This window comes from Scatophagus argus, chromosome 10, assembly GCF_020382885.2.
Source record: "Scatophagus argus isolate fScaArg1 chromosome 10, fScaArg1.pri, whole genome shotgun sequence".
NCBI classification, from domain to species: Eukaryota; Metazoa; Chordata; class Actinopteri; family Scatophagidae; genus Scatophagus; species Scatophagus argus.
In genome coordinates this window covers 12,175,561-12,192,703 of record NC_058502.1, presented here as the reverse complement: position 1 = coordinate 12,192,703, position 17,143 = coordinate 12,175,561, and the positions used below count along the sequence as shown (strand labels likewise).

General features: G+C 41.0%; 1 protein-coding gene across 1 annotated transcript; it reads left to right on the top strand.

The window, feature by feature from the left end:
• Positions 1–1,139: 1,139 nt before the first annotated feature.
• prom2 (prominin 2) lies at positions 1,140–14,791 on the top strand. The gene is made up of 24 exons (XM_046401058.1): positions 1,140–1,297; positions 2,208–2,547; positions 4,176–4,240; positions 4,625–4,830; positions 5,036–5,156; positions 5,628–5,691; positions 5,806–5,895; positions 7,330–7,526; positions 8,310–8,384; positions 8,880–8,943; positions 9,073–9,229; positions 9,319–9,471; positions 9,584–9,707; positions 9,808–9,896; positions 10,445–10,529; positions 11,174–11,317; positions 11,417–11,485; positions 11,572–11,664; positions 11,779–11,832; positions 11,920–12,000; positions 13,108–13,176; positions 13,288–13,377; positions 13,541–13,653; positions 13,794–14,791. Exons 2-24 carry the CDS (start codon positions 2,262–2,264, stop codon positions 13,843–13,845), a joined length of 2,541 nt encoding a protein of 846 aa, XP_046257014.1. The 5' UTR covers positions 1,140–1,297; positions 2,208–2,261; the 3' UTR covers positions 13,846–14,791.
• The last annotated feature ends 2,352 nt before the right edge of the window (positions 14,792–17,143 follow it).

The following is a 17,143-nucleotide window of genomic DNA, read 5'->3' as shown; positions in this document are numbered from 1 at the left end:
CCAGAACTTCGCCTTCAGTCCCTGGCAACTGTGCTAATATAAATCAATTCTATAAATAGTAAGGGATCATGTCTTCGTCTCAAAACACTGACAGACCAACCATTAGTAATTGCTCCCTCGTTGGTCTCGTGAACACAGTGATCTCACAGGATCTCAAGCAGCTGCTGGACAATCAAGCTTCTGGATGAGAGCACTGCAAGGCCTCAATAAGTCTTCACATGCTAAAGCCACTTGGTAAGTGCTCTCTTGGTAGCAGATTAAAGGATCAGCCTGTAATTGATGACTTTGAGGTGAATCAGGGAAGACTGATCTGCAAGTGGCTGCACACCTGATGGGAGAAACAAGAGAGGACAGACATGACTGGTGCAAACTCTTCTGCTTCATTTGCATCAACGGACTTCAGAGAGGGAGGTCAGATTTGATATTTGCCCATTGCATAATGATGTTCCTTTTCGTGCAAATGTTTTTTCTCTCATTCCTGTAGCAGACCAGTTACACAGAGCACATTGTGTACCAGATTTCATCAGGAGTAATGACAAGGATGAAAATACGTCACAGTTTCTTCTCTCCCACTTCAAAGTGGTAACCAAAGTGGTTATTGGTGAGTAATGTTAGTCTTTGGTGCAGTGGTTTCATTCTTTTCCTGGCTCATTCAGCTACTTTATTATCTTCCTTGTTTTGATAATGGTGATAAATTACATTTTCTCAGGGGCTGCCATTAACAGCCAGTGAAATATTTTTGAGAATTTCTTGGCATCCTTTACATGTTGTGTGTTCCCACAGTTCCCTCCCTCTCAGATATCTCAGTTTGCATATTTGGGCTGTGCTGTTGCTTGTTTGCACATCACACTAGTTGTTAACCGTGCTTCCCTGTTTTCCCCACTTCATGAAGTAAACCCGTGCAACAGTTTAAAACCTACTGTATTGGCCTAACTGTTACTGGCAAGTTACACTTGACAATCCTGTCTTTTCCCAGTGACACACTTCAGGATCCAGAAAAGAGACATTTGTGTGAATGGAACTCTGCCAGCTGTTTGCTTCTCACAACTATCACTCCTCTTTTCCACTTCTCCTCCCTCCCTCCCTCCCTCCCTTCCTATTTCTCTCTGTAAGACCCTCCCTTTTCTCCCTCCCTCTCCTCTTAGTGAGTGTTCTCCAGGAGAGCACACAGTCATCTTCAACTTGTCAGCAGGAGCAGAGCATATCGGATTTCTACAGGACTGGAAGAGTCACATGCCCCGTACTGAATTGCAGAAGATCAGCTGTGTGACTCCCCTTCACAGTCAGGCTAAAGAAGGTGAGTTGACAGAGCAGCTAAACACTCTCTCCACATTTTGTTTTCTTCTACTCTTCTATTCCTTCCTTATCTACTCTCTTCTCACTTTTTTTCTCAGGTTTTTTTTCCCATTTTGCTCACACCCAGAACTTGAACAAATGCCTAGATGGGCCAGACAATATGTACAATAAATATCCTCAGGAAGGAGTGTCTTAGATTAACGAAGATGACTGTGTGACCTAACAATACTTCTCTCTAATGAGAAAAACAGGAACAGGTTGACTGTTTTCTTTGATTTCGACATCTTCTTTTAACCATTCAGGGGAGTAGATGTGCTGGCATACTTTATGGCCTTACCTTTGTTAAGTTTTTTACTTAAGAGAGCTACACCTACAAGTGATATACAGTGATAAGTGATATTCAGATACTGTGCTCGAGTTTCATGCTGGCAGAAGATGTTTGTCCAGTTGTTCTGTTGATTATTTCACTCTCTGCTATTCTGAGACACAAACATAAGTTTGGGTAAACAGAGGTTATAGAGGTACCTGAGCGGGATCAGCTTTTCTGGGTGTTTACACTACGAACACAACCGGACTTGTTGTATTAATCCTTCATGTGTCAATATTTCCCAGGACTTGTCCTGTCACCTTTGAAAGTCAGCATTTCCTGTACTCCATGACAGAAAGTATATATGTATACAAGAGGACCTTAAACAGAATAGGTTTTCTCTGAAAATAGGCGTAGGCCTACATTTCAAAGTGTCATTGTTGCATTTCTTTTGCAAAAACGTTTTTTTTCTTCTGTTGCTATTTTGTAACTGCGCTGCAACTTGTTTCTCTGTGACTCAGTCTGTGGGTTTCCTTCTGAATCTGTAACTCTCCTGTCTTGTATGAGTGTGTTATTGTATTCACTGTTTTTGTCTTGTTTCCAGATCACATACAGACAGAGCTGTTGCCATGAAGTGATCATTCAGTAAGCTAATTTCATGCTGCCAAGCCCTTCCCCACCCGTCTCACCTGCAGAAATGGGGTTATGTGAGAGTATGAGGGGTTTGACGTGGCAGTTCAGGGCCGGTGTAGGAGTGTTGCTGCTGTGGCTCAGCCTGGCCCAGTCTGTCCCTCCCGACGCCACCTGTCCGGCTGCCGCGGCCCCACAGAATCTCACCCAGCCCCAGTACCAGGGCACAGCAGAGGAGGACACCATTGTGGGTTTCATGGCAGCTCTGGTCCAGTCCTTCCTGCACACAGTCCAGCCTAAACCCTTTCCTAAAGGTCAGTGTTATCAGTGTTACTCAATAATTGAAGATATTTTTGAGCCTCCGTTGCCCAAAAACTCATTTGCTTACTCACATCCTCTCTTTGAGGACATTTGGCGCTTTGTCCGTGCTTTAGCTCACAGAAACCAGGTGCAGTTTAAATCATATTAAAATCATCTGGCTTTCTCACTATGAGCTGGGTAAAATTTCCATATACGGGCAAAGGTGACGAATTACATTTAACCTTCACATCTTCTGTAAACCTATAAGGCTTGTATGAGTAAGACAACAAGATCAGTTAATCAGTAAGCCAACAGAAACTCTTGTATTTGGCCAGTCAATCTTTAACCTACGTCATACTCTAAAGTTTTTAGGTCACTGTTTCCTGTAAGATGGACCTGTGTCTCAGTTATGGTCTTTTGTCTGTCACTGTGATGTATTGTAATTGTTCTATAAAGGCTTCCCTCTTTTTTTTTTACTTCCTGCTTGGTATTGATTTCAAAATGGAAAACAAAATAGTCACATAAACCGAACAGACAGCCTTTGTCCAAAGTCACTGTACTCCGCATGTGATCATCCTGTTGGATACAGCAGGTTAAGTTTCAGTATTGTGAACTGGATTTCAGGAGTAGCCACTTAATGGCTCATTAAGACTCGTCCTTCCGTGTATGTTAACTGGTAAATGTCAAAGGTTGTTTGAACTCACTGTATGCTGTTGTTCTGTGACAAGGCAAATAGCTTGATGGCGTATTGTAAACTGCGTGTTTCTGCTTTACAGTGCTGATAAGTCACTAAACCGGAGGATATAAATGTCCATAAGGAAACAGCAAATGTTTTTCAAATTGTTTTTCTCTGTGGCAATCTTCCAGTCTTCCGAACAATAGAGCTTCATCTCAGTGAATTAACATCTTGAAAGGCTAAACAAACTGTGTTGATGGAGGTACAAAATACACCAGCCAAACACAGTACTTCATTCAAATATGGATTAATTCTGGCAACTCATTTTGAATATATTCTTATTTAAGCATTAATAGCTCACTTCTCATTTGTGAAGAGCTGACACTTCAACCTTTTCGGCAAAAAAGTCAACCTTGGCAAACTATCGAGCATCTAACAGTAATATCTGTGTATTCCTCACTGACATTCACCATCCACACACTAATATCCAAAGAAAAGCATTTTTAAAGTAATACACAGCAGGTTAATGCAAAATGCAAAGCAAAGAAAGATAAGTCAAATTTCCATGATGTTTGTGACAGACTGCAGTCTGATGTGACGCATCCGGATGGCGAGAACCACACAAACAGTTTGGGTGAAGAACACCTGAACATTTTGTCCTCCTCAGTTACCTGCGCCTGTGTGAATAATAGCCACATAACATGGCTCTTTGGGGCCATAAACAGCAGGCTTTGTATTGTATTTTTTATGTAAAGACCTAATGTGTCCTGTGTCCTGCCCTGGCGGTGTCAGATTTCCACTTTTACAATGACAGATTACAATGTTTGTACGGAGCACAGAGCACATTGTCCCCACTGGTCAGGCTTTTGTACATGGATAAGTATGACAGAGGTGCAGCAGTGTAGAATACAATTGGCCTTAAAACACATAGTTACAAAAATGGTTTTCTCTCTGATCTCTCTTTAGATTTGATCCTGAAAATAATCCAGGATTCTGAATATCAGCAGTTTAATCAAGAAATCCTCAAAGAAGTAAGTGAATGTACAGGAGTTTCTCATATTGTAGGATGTTGATATGAACTTCTAATATGGGAAACAAAAGAGACACACACAACACAGAGGCCCCCCCCCTCGTCCCCGAGCTGGTAATCTGAGAACTTTTGATGTTAAAGCTTTGTGTGTGTGTATCCCTTTTGACTGAAGTTACTGAGACTCTTTCATCCACCCTGATTGTGGACTGTCACCACAGTAAAGTAAAACTACTATTTGGTGATGTCTCACTGTGTTTGACGTCACAACAGACCACAAAGATCTGCCTATGTCCTGCCATCTTGGTCTTGAAATTGATATTTAGGCCATTGTATTTGTAATGCAAATCACTTTCGGTTTGTATGCATGTGTGTGTTTTGTGTTTAGGCCCTGTTGTACCAAGTGGGTTTCCTGGTGTGTGCAGCCATTGGTGTCCTGTACATCGTTTTGATGCCCATAGTTGGGTTTTTCTTGGCATGCTGTCGCTGCTGTGGCAACTGTGGTGGGAAGATGTACCAGAAGCAGACGTCTTCCATTCACTGTCACAGAAGAATCCTCTACTGGAGTGCATTCATCACCACAGTCATTATCCTGTGAGTGTGTGTGTGTGTGTGCGTGTGTGTGTGCTCTCATGTGCATTTCTAAAGAGCATAATGATGTGTTATCTGAAATTAGCATTGAAAAAAGACAGCTTGAGTGTGCATGCCTCACTGCTTGCCGGCGTCTTCCTTGGACTGACATTGTGTTCAAGACACAAATTTGATTTTTTTTTGTGTGTGTGTGTGTTTGTGTTTTTAGCGCCGGGAACATATGCATGTTCCGAAGTAACGAAGCCTTCAAAATGAGCGTGGACCAGGGTCCAGTGGAGCTCAACAAAACCATTTACAACATCAACACCTTCCTCTCTGCCGTGCCTCAGGTGAGAGGAACACTCTTGTTGTTTTAAGTGTGTGATGTGAGTGTGGAAATTTTCAAAGGCCAAAGGGTCTGGGACCCAAACATGGCAGTATCTAGAAACACTGGTTAACTGCTCTTAGTCTTTATCAGTTATGATGTTAAAACCACGAATAACCTTGCTGTCACATTAAGTGCACTGTGAGTTAACAGCTTTTGTGTGAGATGCAAACAGACCCCAATTCTCCAGTCAGTCCACTGATTAATGACCAGCTCTGCACCTCTCTGTAGTGTCAATACTCTTATCTAAAGCTACAAGAAAGCAGGAAATGGATGGCGGGAAAGGTGTGGTCATGTTCTGTTCTTCTTCATTTGCAAAAGCTGCTATGCATGATTGGTTCGTGGAATCAGTTATGGGTATATTGTATGCTGAATTTTAAGTCACATCTTGTGTGCACACTTTGAATTAGTTTGTTTTTCCACTGTGTATCCGCAGCAAGTTGACTATGTGGTGAACCAGTCCCACAAAACCATACAGGAGGTTACAAGGAACCTAGATGGTGAGAACAGGGAACTAATAATGTAAAAATGGAGGAACCACTTTTGTTGACTCTAAGTATGATACATAATAACAGTGTCACGCCATCTCCCGCCTATTTGTCTGTATGAATCAGACATTGGACCTCAGTTGGGATCAGGTGTCCAGGAGCGACTCAGAGGAACCCTGGATCCGGCACTGCACTCAGTTAAACTTCTGGACCAGGGTATGGTGTGCCTGCATGCTCTGTCCTGTTTCAGTCAGAGCATGTAAATGCTTGTGTACATATTTGACAGAACTGTAATCACGTAGGGAGGGGCCTGCTCATAAGTGCACTGTGCAGTTTCAATGCTGTTTTTAATCTTATGTCTTGAAAGAAGTCTTTAATACACTGGCAAACAATATCAATGATATTGCATTCTACATACATAGACATAGATAGCCCCCCCTTGTAGTTATAACAGCTTCCAGTCCTCTGGGAAGGCTTTCCACAAGATTCTGGAGTGTTTTTGCCCATTCATGCAGTAGAGCATTTGTGAGGTCAGGCACTGATGTTGGACAACAAGGCTTGGCTCGCAATCTCCATTCCAGGTCAGCCCAAGGTATTCGATGGGGTTGAGGTCAGGACTCTGTGTGGGCCAGTCAAGTTCTTCCACACCAAACTCATCCAACCATGTTTTTATGGACTTTGCTTTGTGCACTGGGACACAGTCATGCTGGAATAGAAAAGGGCCTTCAACAAACTGTTGCCACAAAGTTAGAAGCACAAAATCGTCCAAAATGTCTTGGTATGCTGAAGCATTAAGATTTCCCTTCACTGGAAGTAAAGGGCCGAGCCCAACCCCTGAAAACAGCCCCATGGAGAGGACTGTCTGGATAATTTTGTCTATATAGTGAATTAATTATTGTGTAACAATAAAGAAAAGCAAAACAAGAGAAAAGACACATACAGAAACATACAGTACAGAAAGTACAGAAGTAATTAAACTAGTGACATGCTGCTAAGTAGAAGGTGGACCTTTATATTTCTTTGCCCGGCGCCTTCTTGTCTCAAAATCCTCCGTCAAACTAAAACCACATGAAATCAATGAGGCATAGAAGATAAAAATACAATAAAATAATAATAAAACTTCTGAAATATTGTTCTTCAGTTTAAGTATGATTAGCTGCCAGGTTAAAACAGTCTTTTGTTTTTGAATTCTGCAGCCTTGCACAATAGCTGCAGATGATTAAATACTAGAAAATCAAAACAATGTGAATCCATTGGCTTTTGTAATTTAGTGTAGACGTTTCCATCATTTTTTTTTCTTTTGCAGCAATAATTTCATCTCATGATGACAAACTAACCAACATGTTTCTTAAAGCTGTACAGAGCAGGTTCGGTAGATCATTATGGATGGACAATATGTTTAATGCTTAAAAGCAGCTAGTTAATAGCTTCCCAGATAACCGATTTCCTGTTGATCTTTCTCTTACTGTGCCCACTTTTTTGCTTTCAAACTTCCTTTCATTTCAGCTTTTTAAATTGCTTTTGACTTTATGGTAGCTAGCAGCACATGTCATCAAATGGTTAATGATGATATTTTTGACACTTGCATATACTGACCAATATTTGTGTGTGTGTTTTGTTTTTGCTTTGTCTTTTTATTTGTGTGAGCAGACACTGTGAACACCAATGATCAACTGAAAAAGCTGAACTCATCTTTGTCCCAGCTGCAGTCCAGTTTGGACGGCCTCCAGGCCAATGTCACTGCTGTTAGAAACCGGATCAGTCAGACTATATCCAAACCAACGTGCACTAACTGCAACAAACTGAATCCTGAGATACAGAAACTAACACTGGATACCTCCATCTCTGTAAGCATTGATTTTGAGGAATGCAGAATGGGATATTCCTGTGTTTTCTTCTTGAACTGACAAATTAAATCCCTAAATGGCTGAAACAAGAAAGGCAAATTTAAATGAGGTTGACCTTAACATCCACTCCTGACAGCTCAGTCATTTTATGCAAAAGAGGTGTCAGGTCTGACAGTTCAGACTGCTAATTTGCTGAAGTACAGACTACGAAACAGCTCTGTTACGAGGCATCATCATGAACCAACAGGAAGAATCTTTATGCAATCAAGCCACCTCTGACGCAGGCTGAGTCAGTGTGACATATCATAATAGCTCTTCATTTTTAGCTTTGTCAGAGCAGCTGATTTGTCCTCCTCCAAACTGTTTCCCTCTGTTCCTCCTACACTTCTCTACTCTCTCTGACACGAACAGACTCCCCTCATTTCCTCTTCCTCTTTTCTCCCCTTCTTTGCTCTTGTTTTCTCTTATATTGTATTCTTCTGCTTCCCTCTTGTCTCCTTCCCTCTCCTCCCCTCCCATCTCCTCATCAGTATTTCAGTAAATGTAGTGTACAACCTTCATCATGACAAGAATAAGACACTGAAGAGTGGAGTTACCATACACTATTCTTTCATAACAACTCAACTGATTGTGGCTCTGTGATGACATCAGTGAAAACTTAAGTGCTTAAGTGCTAGTTTTGCTGAAGTCTGCTGCCCTCTACTGTTTGGTTTAAGTACAACATGTGATTGCATGTGATTGCTGGTCACAGTGGTTACACGTGTGTGACTCTGTTCTCCACAGAGCCCCAGCCTGAATAGGTTCCAGTCTGCAGTGGATGAAGTCATTAAAACTAATCTCACATCTAAGATCAAGGAGGTCAGTGCACTTCTGTCAAACAAAAATATGCTAACAATCATGAATTTTTCTGTCAGTGAAGTTCTGCCAGTTGTGGCATGTGAACTTTCCACATACAAAAATACATCTGGCTTGTTTTGCATGGGAGGTTATTTACACTGGTGACTGTTTTCAAAAGCAGCAGTAAACTCTGCACCAGTCAGGCCTAGTGGTATGAGAGATTTAATGTCATCAGTGTTCATAACATAATGCCAAAAAAAAAAAAAATAAATAATCTGAATAAGCGGACAGACCAAGGGAGGAGTAACAAAAAATAATGTAAGGACAACAAAGCATGAATTTGGATGTTATGGCTGATGTTTTTATTACACTCTTTGAGGCAAAGTTGATGTGTGTAATCTGAGACAAATCGCTTGACAGAAAGACATAGTCAAAACTGGACAAACAAAAACTACATTTGAAAAAATACTTCATATGATATTGTAAGAATAAGTGCACTGCTTGTCTTGATTTCAGGCAGAGGACTACGTCAACAGCATCCCCCAGAGGGTGACCAATGAGACCAAGGAAGTAGTTCAAAGTGAGTGAGCACATAAACTTTAGGCCTCCATTTCTCTCTTTCAAATGTTAGTTTCTTAATGAAGTTATTTAATTGAATAAGATCAATTTTCATGACATATGTGTGCTTGTGTGTATATGTGTTTTTTAGACAGCAAGCAGCTGTTGGGTGACATTGAAACACAGATTTCCCAGGTTACCAGTGACATCCCTTTATCGTCTCTGAAAGACGTGTCGGAGACTTTGGACCAGGTGCAAAGAGAAATTGACAGGCTCACACCAGAGGCTCAGAGAGCTGAGCATATTAGGTGGGAAGAACATGGATGTACAAACACAAGTGATAAATATACAGAAAAAGACAAAAATCATTATAATTACTATGTATGTGCTTCTCCAGATGGATAGTATGTGTAGTCCTGTGCTGCATCATCCTTCTGGTGGTGGTGTGCAACCTCTTGGGTCTGGTCCTGGGCCCTGCGGGTCTGAAATCCAAGGCGGATCCCACAAAACGCTCCTGCACAGCAGACTGTGGAGGCACCTTCCTCATGATGTGAGTTCTCGATTGTAATACTGGTTTCATTTGAAGTCACACTGCCGATCTGTTCGCATCCGTTTCACCCCCCTGCCATCTTGTTTGATCTCTGACCTGGATGCGGTTGCAGGGGTGCAGGTTTCAGCTTCCTCTTCTCCTGGCTGTTCATGATTGTGGTGCTGCTGCTGTTCCTCCTGGGAGGGAATGTTTATACTCTGTTCTGTCGGCCCTGGAGCAATGGAGAGCTGCTAAAGGTTGCACACATACACCAGCACACACGTCAGAGATACACATATGCCACTAACTTTGTGGTGAACATCCTTGTGTTAATATGATTGCCTCTGCTCTCCACAGTTCATTGATACTCCAGGTTTAATTCCAGGGTTGGAATTAGGTCCAGCTTTTGGACTGAAAACCAACCTCAATATCTCTGATGTCTATAGGTATGTTTACAACCCCTCTTAACAGGAGCAACTGCAAACATACAAACTTGTCCTCCTGTAATTTAGTTTCATTTGCATGCCTATAACATCCATTATGTGCCCATCCATCCCTGAAAGTGAGGGATGGATTTAAACATCCAAATAAAAAAAAAGCATGTTAAGTTTTTAGTTGTCATTAGGTGTCGATCAAATAAGTTTTATGTGATTTGACTGTGATTTGATTCTACATTTGGTTTGTCACTTTTGAATTATTATCTTTGCACTGCACATATTCTCTATACTTATTTTTGTGAATTCTCCATTCTCCTCATTTTCAACCCTGAGCACCTGTTTCCAAACTGATATAACTGACATTATAATACTGACATTTTCAATATTTATTCTCATGTTTAGAATTGCATTCTAATTTCATTTATGTTTCTTGACTTTCACTGCTTATGGATCTTGTTGGGATTATTGTTAGCCACCAGTATACCGAGGAAAATTTCTTGTATGTGAAAATCCACTTGACAGTAAACCTGAATCAGATGTTAAATGAATGTTTACAGAGACTGCGAGGAAAACCAACCTCTGTGGACAACACTTCACCTGTATGAGGTCATAGACCTAGAAGATCTGCTCAATGTGTCTAAAGTGAGTTTCTGTACAGTCAAATCTATAATAACTTTATGTGCATTAAGCACACAGTATATAGAGAAAAGTACTGGGACACCTGACCATTACACCAACAGGGACATTAATCACATCACATTCTAAATACACAGACAGCCTTGCAGCTATAACAGCTTCCACTCTTCTAGAAAGGCTTTCCACAAGATTTTGGAGTGTTTCCGTGGGAACGTTTGCCCATTCATGCAGCAGGGCACTTGTGAGGTCAGGCACTGATGTTGGACAACAAGGCCTGATTTGTAATCTCCGTCCCAGTTCATCTCAAAGGTGTTGGATGGGGTTGAGCTCAGGGCTCTCTGTGGGCCAGTCACGTTCTTCCCCACCAAACTCATCCAACCATGTCTTTATGGGCTTTTCGTTGTGCACTGGGGACAGTGATGCTGGAATAAACCTTCCCCATCGTCCAAAATGTCTTGGTATGCTGAAGCATTAAGATTTCCTTTCACTGGAAGTAAAGGGCCAAGGCCGACCCCTGAAAACAGCCTCATCCCAATACTTTTGTCTATATAGTGTATGTTAAAATTGTTTACCTTTGTCTAACCACACATATATCTTAATTGCTAATGTTTATTTTCTTCTTTCACCCTCTTCTTTTCGGTCACACGCAGTACACAGAAGAGATCCGGCAGTCCTTTGAGAAGGAAGACATCACTCTGTCCACCATCACGCTCCTAAGTCCTGAAGTTAGAAAGCAACTCAGCAGCCTCTCCGGCACATCTAAAGATTTTGACTTCGCTTCTGTCACACAGCAGGCAGGCATTGTTCATGGCTTTCATGTATCTTTGTGCAGATTTACTGTCATTTCATCTGTCCATGTGTAACATGTCATTGTCCCTGCTTGTCTCTCTCAGATGAACAATATTTCCAGGGTCAATCTGAGTGCAACAGCAGATAAACTCAATGGCCTCGCTGATTCTCAAGTGAGTCACAGCACATTAACATAACACATAATTCTGCAATATGATGCCCACGTTCTGTAGCAATCCAATCATTTGCTTATCTCTAGGCAAACAATGATATTCGAAAAGAGCTCCAAGATGAGGCCAGGGACCTGAGGCTGATCCAGTCCAACATAGAAACAACCATCATTCCACAATGGGTGAGTCGCTTGCCCTTCCTGGACTCTCACCTCTCCTTATCTCCACATCCTGCTTTTCCCTTTTCCCCCATCCATTTGAATTTAAACATAGACATCTACTGCTTTTACCCTCAGGAAAACCTCAACACAACCATCAAGAGCCTTCTATCCATCGTAGAGAAAATCAATGTGAGTACTATAACACCTTGAACTGCCAGGAATAAAAATCATTCTCCACCTTTTGTGGCTCATTTCTCTCCTCTCTGGCTCTTCCAGGGTACAGTGGGGGAGGTGCTGAGCAAAGTGGAGGCAGCACAAGACTTCCTCAACACAAATACGACACTGATCATCAAGACCGTGAGTAGGGCCACGAGTCACATGAGTTTAAAGAAAAAGTCCTCCATGTGGTCTGCTAATGCCTGAGGTCAGTCAGTCATTTAGCTAAAGCGGGCGAGGGGGAGGTGCTATGGCTCAGTGAGTACGAGTGTGTTAACTTCAGCAACATGCTCCACAGTCACAGGGCATTACTTTACATTTAATGTCTTCATTTGCAGTGCTTTGAGGTGATCTACTGCGGTGTCTAGAGTGACATTTCAGATCCATGTTATTTCCAAGCTTCATCTTGTGTCATGTAAATCTTGCTGGTAGAATTCTAACAAAAAAACTTAAAAAAATATTACACAAATTCTTGGGTGTCTTTAGGGTCCAAACTAAACACAAAGAAACAACAGACTTGTAGTGATTTAATGACCTTTACCTTTACTTTTGACTGGAACTGAGCATCCACTTAAATTATCCAATGTGTCCTTAGATCTTGACTTGCCTTAGCATTGTCAACCATGTTCGACTTACGGGATGAGGCTAGTGTTGTTTTATATGTTGTAATGCCAACAAATCCCCCCCCCCCCCCCAAAAAGACAAAAATGAACAACGTGTTAGTCCATCTCTCAATAGACTTAGACTTCACTTCATTGATCCCTTTAGGATGACTCTCCCAGGGAAATTGAAATTCCAGCAGCTTATATAGGACTTTATATGCGGGGCTGCCTCAAAATAAACCACAGTGCCCATAATCATTGTACCTAACCCAGTAGCTGTGGCTTATTAATTATTAATGGGATTAAGCAATCATTGGATGTTGTCTTTTCATGGGATTTTTTTTTTTGACAGTAAGAGAAATATAGAACATCACCAGACTTATCCTCGAATGTTTTAATGCATTAAATAGAGGCACTTTGAATTGCCCCTGTGCATTAAATGTGCCATATAAATAAACTCTCTATTGCCCTGTCTTGTCTAATCATAATGCTATTGTAGTTATTTACGGGTCACTTCACAGGATTTACCCAGAATTCCACTAGCTGAGATGGCTAGGCGTTCCACTGATTCCTCATGACTTTCCACTGTAAAGCAGTTGGAAAATGTGTGGAATTTATTTTCTGTCTCTGTCTTTCTCGATCCCAGGAAAGCAGAAATTTTTTGGACTGTCAGCTTCATTACTTTGTTGTTTACGCAGACTGGGCCAACCTCACGGTAAAGTCTGTTCAGATTGTTTACACTTTACACCAGTTACAGTATGTATCCAATGTTGGTGTACACATGTGACCTTTTTGCACGCTTACCGATGTGTGTATTCTCCCTCAGATCACTCAGGAAGTGGGCCGCTGTGGCCCCGTGGCGGGAGCTGTGGACTCTGCTGAGACCGTCCTCTGCTCACAAATGGTGGAGTCTCTGGTGAGGACCAGGCGTTCTGAGATCTTTCTACAGCCTGATTGATTTCCTTCTGTCACATGCACTGAAGCCTGGAGAGCAGGAACTAGTCTGAGAAAAATTTATTGTCACCTTCCTTTTTATCATGTCTGCACTGTATTCACTCGGGCTCTTGCTTTCTCTTTAGAATGCGTTCTGGTTCAGTCTTGGCTGGTGCATGATCTTCTTCATCCCCAGCATCATCTTTTCTATCAAACTAGCCAAGTATTACAGGAGAATGAAATACACTGACGCCTATGAGTAAGTGACAAAAAAAAGTATGTAGTAAATATATTTATACACACATATTCATGTGTGTGTATGTTGAATCAGTCAGAATCACATGATTTATCTGACTGTCCTGGCCTGCCTTTGACTGCTGTTAATGTCTCTGTTCGCAGTGACCACATAATCATGAACCACATCCCACGGGCCCAGATGAAATTCTCCTGAGAAGACGGCCTATGTGCGATACAGCAGACACAACTGTGGCATCGCTTGATGAAATAAAAACACATGGCGCACTTGTGCACAGATGTGGCACATTCACACTCTGGTGAGAAGTCTGTAACTGTAAAAAAAAAAAAAAGAGTTAGGCTAGTATTTAAATTATAATTCTGATTTTCACCATAAGGTGGAGAAGCAAAGATACTTAATTAAAATTTGTACATCACACACAGCATCTTTGAGAGGACCTCAGGGGCACACAGAGCACAAAGTAATAACTAGGTGCTTTGTTTTTTATTTTTTGTCATTTTTGAATAACATTTCACACCTGTTACATTTCTTGTATCACATAAATGATTTATATGGATTTACTACATGAACTGTGGACTGTTGCTGGGTTCTGTGAATATACGCTCTATATTTCAAATTGTAGAGCTGTTTTTGTTGAGAACTGATGACATTTACATGCTTTTACAGTCACGTTAGTGTGCTGTGCTCTCAGAGAACACAGCAGTGAGTTACTGTGCCAACAGGCATCAGTGATGTGCCAGCCTCTATATACTCTGTTTGGCAACCTAATTCCAATGGGATATCTTTTTTCTAATTAAATTCTTAATTATACTTGCATAAACCATGATAATTGATGATTACTTTTTTGTGTGATGCACGGTATGATTGATATCACTGCTCTTTGCAAACTACACAATGCAAGTAATTTGTTTCCAACTTTAAATGTTTTTGTAAATACTGATTTTTGCTGGTGTGATTCATGATTCAATAATAATATTTTTTGTACTTTGTGCTACTTTGTACTCAATAGTAGATTGTGTTTTATATTTCTGTCACACAGCACTTTATTGGGTCTCTGCTCAACGCGATCCAAAAATTGTGAACATTTCTGCTTGCTGTTGTGAAAACTGCTGTAAGTAAAAAGTGACACTGGTGAACAACTGCAGTGACTCTACTGTGCATGTTTCCACCTTTTAGCTGTAACATGAGAGGAATCTTACAGATCAGTCAGTGTCTTCATGGTCTCTGACCATGAAAGTGCTTTTCACAGTACAGATTTGTGGTGCAGTATCTCCTTTTGAATCATAACTTTTTTTTATTGAAACTGCAGTCTTCATGCAGTCCCATAGTTAATGTGTAACAATAACTTAAAAACTTAATTAATACTATCACTTTGCTTTGTTGTGATCTCAGCACTCTGATCTGCGGCAGATCAGCTATCTCTTACATGGCTTGCTCGTAATCATGAACTGTTCACAAACCCTTAAAAGGCACACTACTGCATACATAAACTGCATATTTACATGTACACACTGCTTATTTAACCATATGATTTACTTTGGCAGACACAGAAGGTGTGTCTCTGCAATCGTGATAACTGTCATGCATCCAGTTCCACTCTCATGTGACAGCGTGTAGTTGAATTAACATATGAGAAGAGGAAAACTTTGCGAGCTGGTTGGAAAGACTGAACCTCCAACAACAACAGATATACTTTGCAGTAAAGGACTTTTGCTGATGCCAGGGAGTTTTTTTATCACCTGGGCTGAGGCTTTGAAAACCCAACAATGTCACTGTGACTGCACAGTCACAGATAAAACCCTTAAATTGAGCATCTCTTCACCAGTCTCCTAAAGCAACTGGAATCAGGTTTTCAAGAATTCATATCCATTTCGGAGAATCATGGAATCTTTTTCTCTTTGGTGTTTGGAACTACCCAGACTGTTTGTATAAATTATGCATTTGACCCTCCAGCATACAAATGAAATCACAGTCTCTGGGGAAAAGAATAAATTTAATTTGAGGCTGATGATCCACACACTAATTTATAGTGCAATCATATCAGACAAAACAGCAGCAGTATGGTTATTAAATCTAAAAACTCCATCAGCTATAAGGTATCAAGAGCATCATGGTCCTGAAATCTTTTGGGATGCTTTTCTGTACATAATAACGGTTTGTGTAAAATTAACTCTATGCTGAGAGTAAACATCCTTTAATGCAGTTAACCTCCCTCCAATGATGCTTACATTTGTGCAGCTCTGTAGGACAAAGTCAGCAGAGGACAGAAGAACAGGGAGGATTTGTTATTGTTTACAGGACGCCATCTATAATTAGAACAAGTGAATCGATGATGTTACAGCACCAGCATGACTGGTGTAACAAGATAAGAGAAACTTAATCTGAAGAACAGAAATGTGTGACACAAAATGAAAGAGAAAGTAAGAGGGAAGAGGTGAGGGAGACAGAGATTGGAGAGATGTTGGATATCAGCTTATGACTGTCTGCAGCTCTCTGCCATTTTGTTGCCCTTTGGGAAGCCTCTTATTTCCCTCTGCCTCTTACACTGAAAATACAGCACTCACTGCCCTCTACTCTCCACCTCTCCACTTTTACTGCACTCCTGCAATCATACCCTCACATCTCCATGTGGAACCTGCCTATTTGCTGTCAGAACCAGCAGTTGCGCGCCTGAACTCAGCGTCCCAGCAGTATTTTTGAGTTAGTTAACTGGTCGCCTCCGATTCAGATGATTAAGTGGTAATGACTGCACATTCCTCTTTGGACTCTGGCCATGGAAACATTTGAGTGCATTAACACACTCAAATACTTCAACTAAATCACACACACATGCACATAAGACTGCAATTGTGAGTAGATTTTTCCATGGGAGAGATATGGAGAAACTCAGAAACGAGGGCAGTGGATCATATGAATAAGCTGTGTGTACAAGACTTCAAAGCTTTTATATCAGTACTGTTCTTCAAGCTAGACTGAAAACAACCAAATTAATAAAATGAAGAGTATTTTAGTTTTTTCAGACTGAAAAGTATGTGGTGTGTCAGCTCGACCTGTTGTTGTGCTTCAGTGTGAATGGAATATGCTGACAGAGCTGAACAAAACAGAACTACAGTTATCTGTGGGAACACACAGGAAGGTAGGTGACAATGACACGTCTGGAAGAACCATTATAGTAGCTGTCTGACAGATAAAATGTTCTGTTAATTATCTGTTCAGTCACCCCCGTGCATCAGGGAGGGATGTCTCAGGAACACAATATAATGCAATCTGAAACAAACCCGCAACACTTTAAAGCTATCAGAAGCTACCAGAGCGCAGCCTCAGCAGATGTTTATTACAAGCATTACATGTGTTGCATCTGGACTGTAACAATGGACTGCACTGTACAAATGCAGAACAAATAACTTAGGATGCGAAACTCGGGAGATCAAACAGAAGTTTTATATCTTCAGTTTAAGAGCATACAGCATCCATTCATAAATACTTGTATACA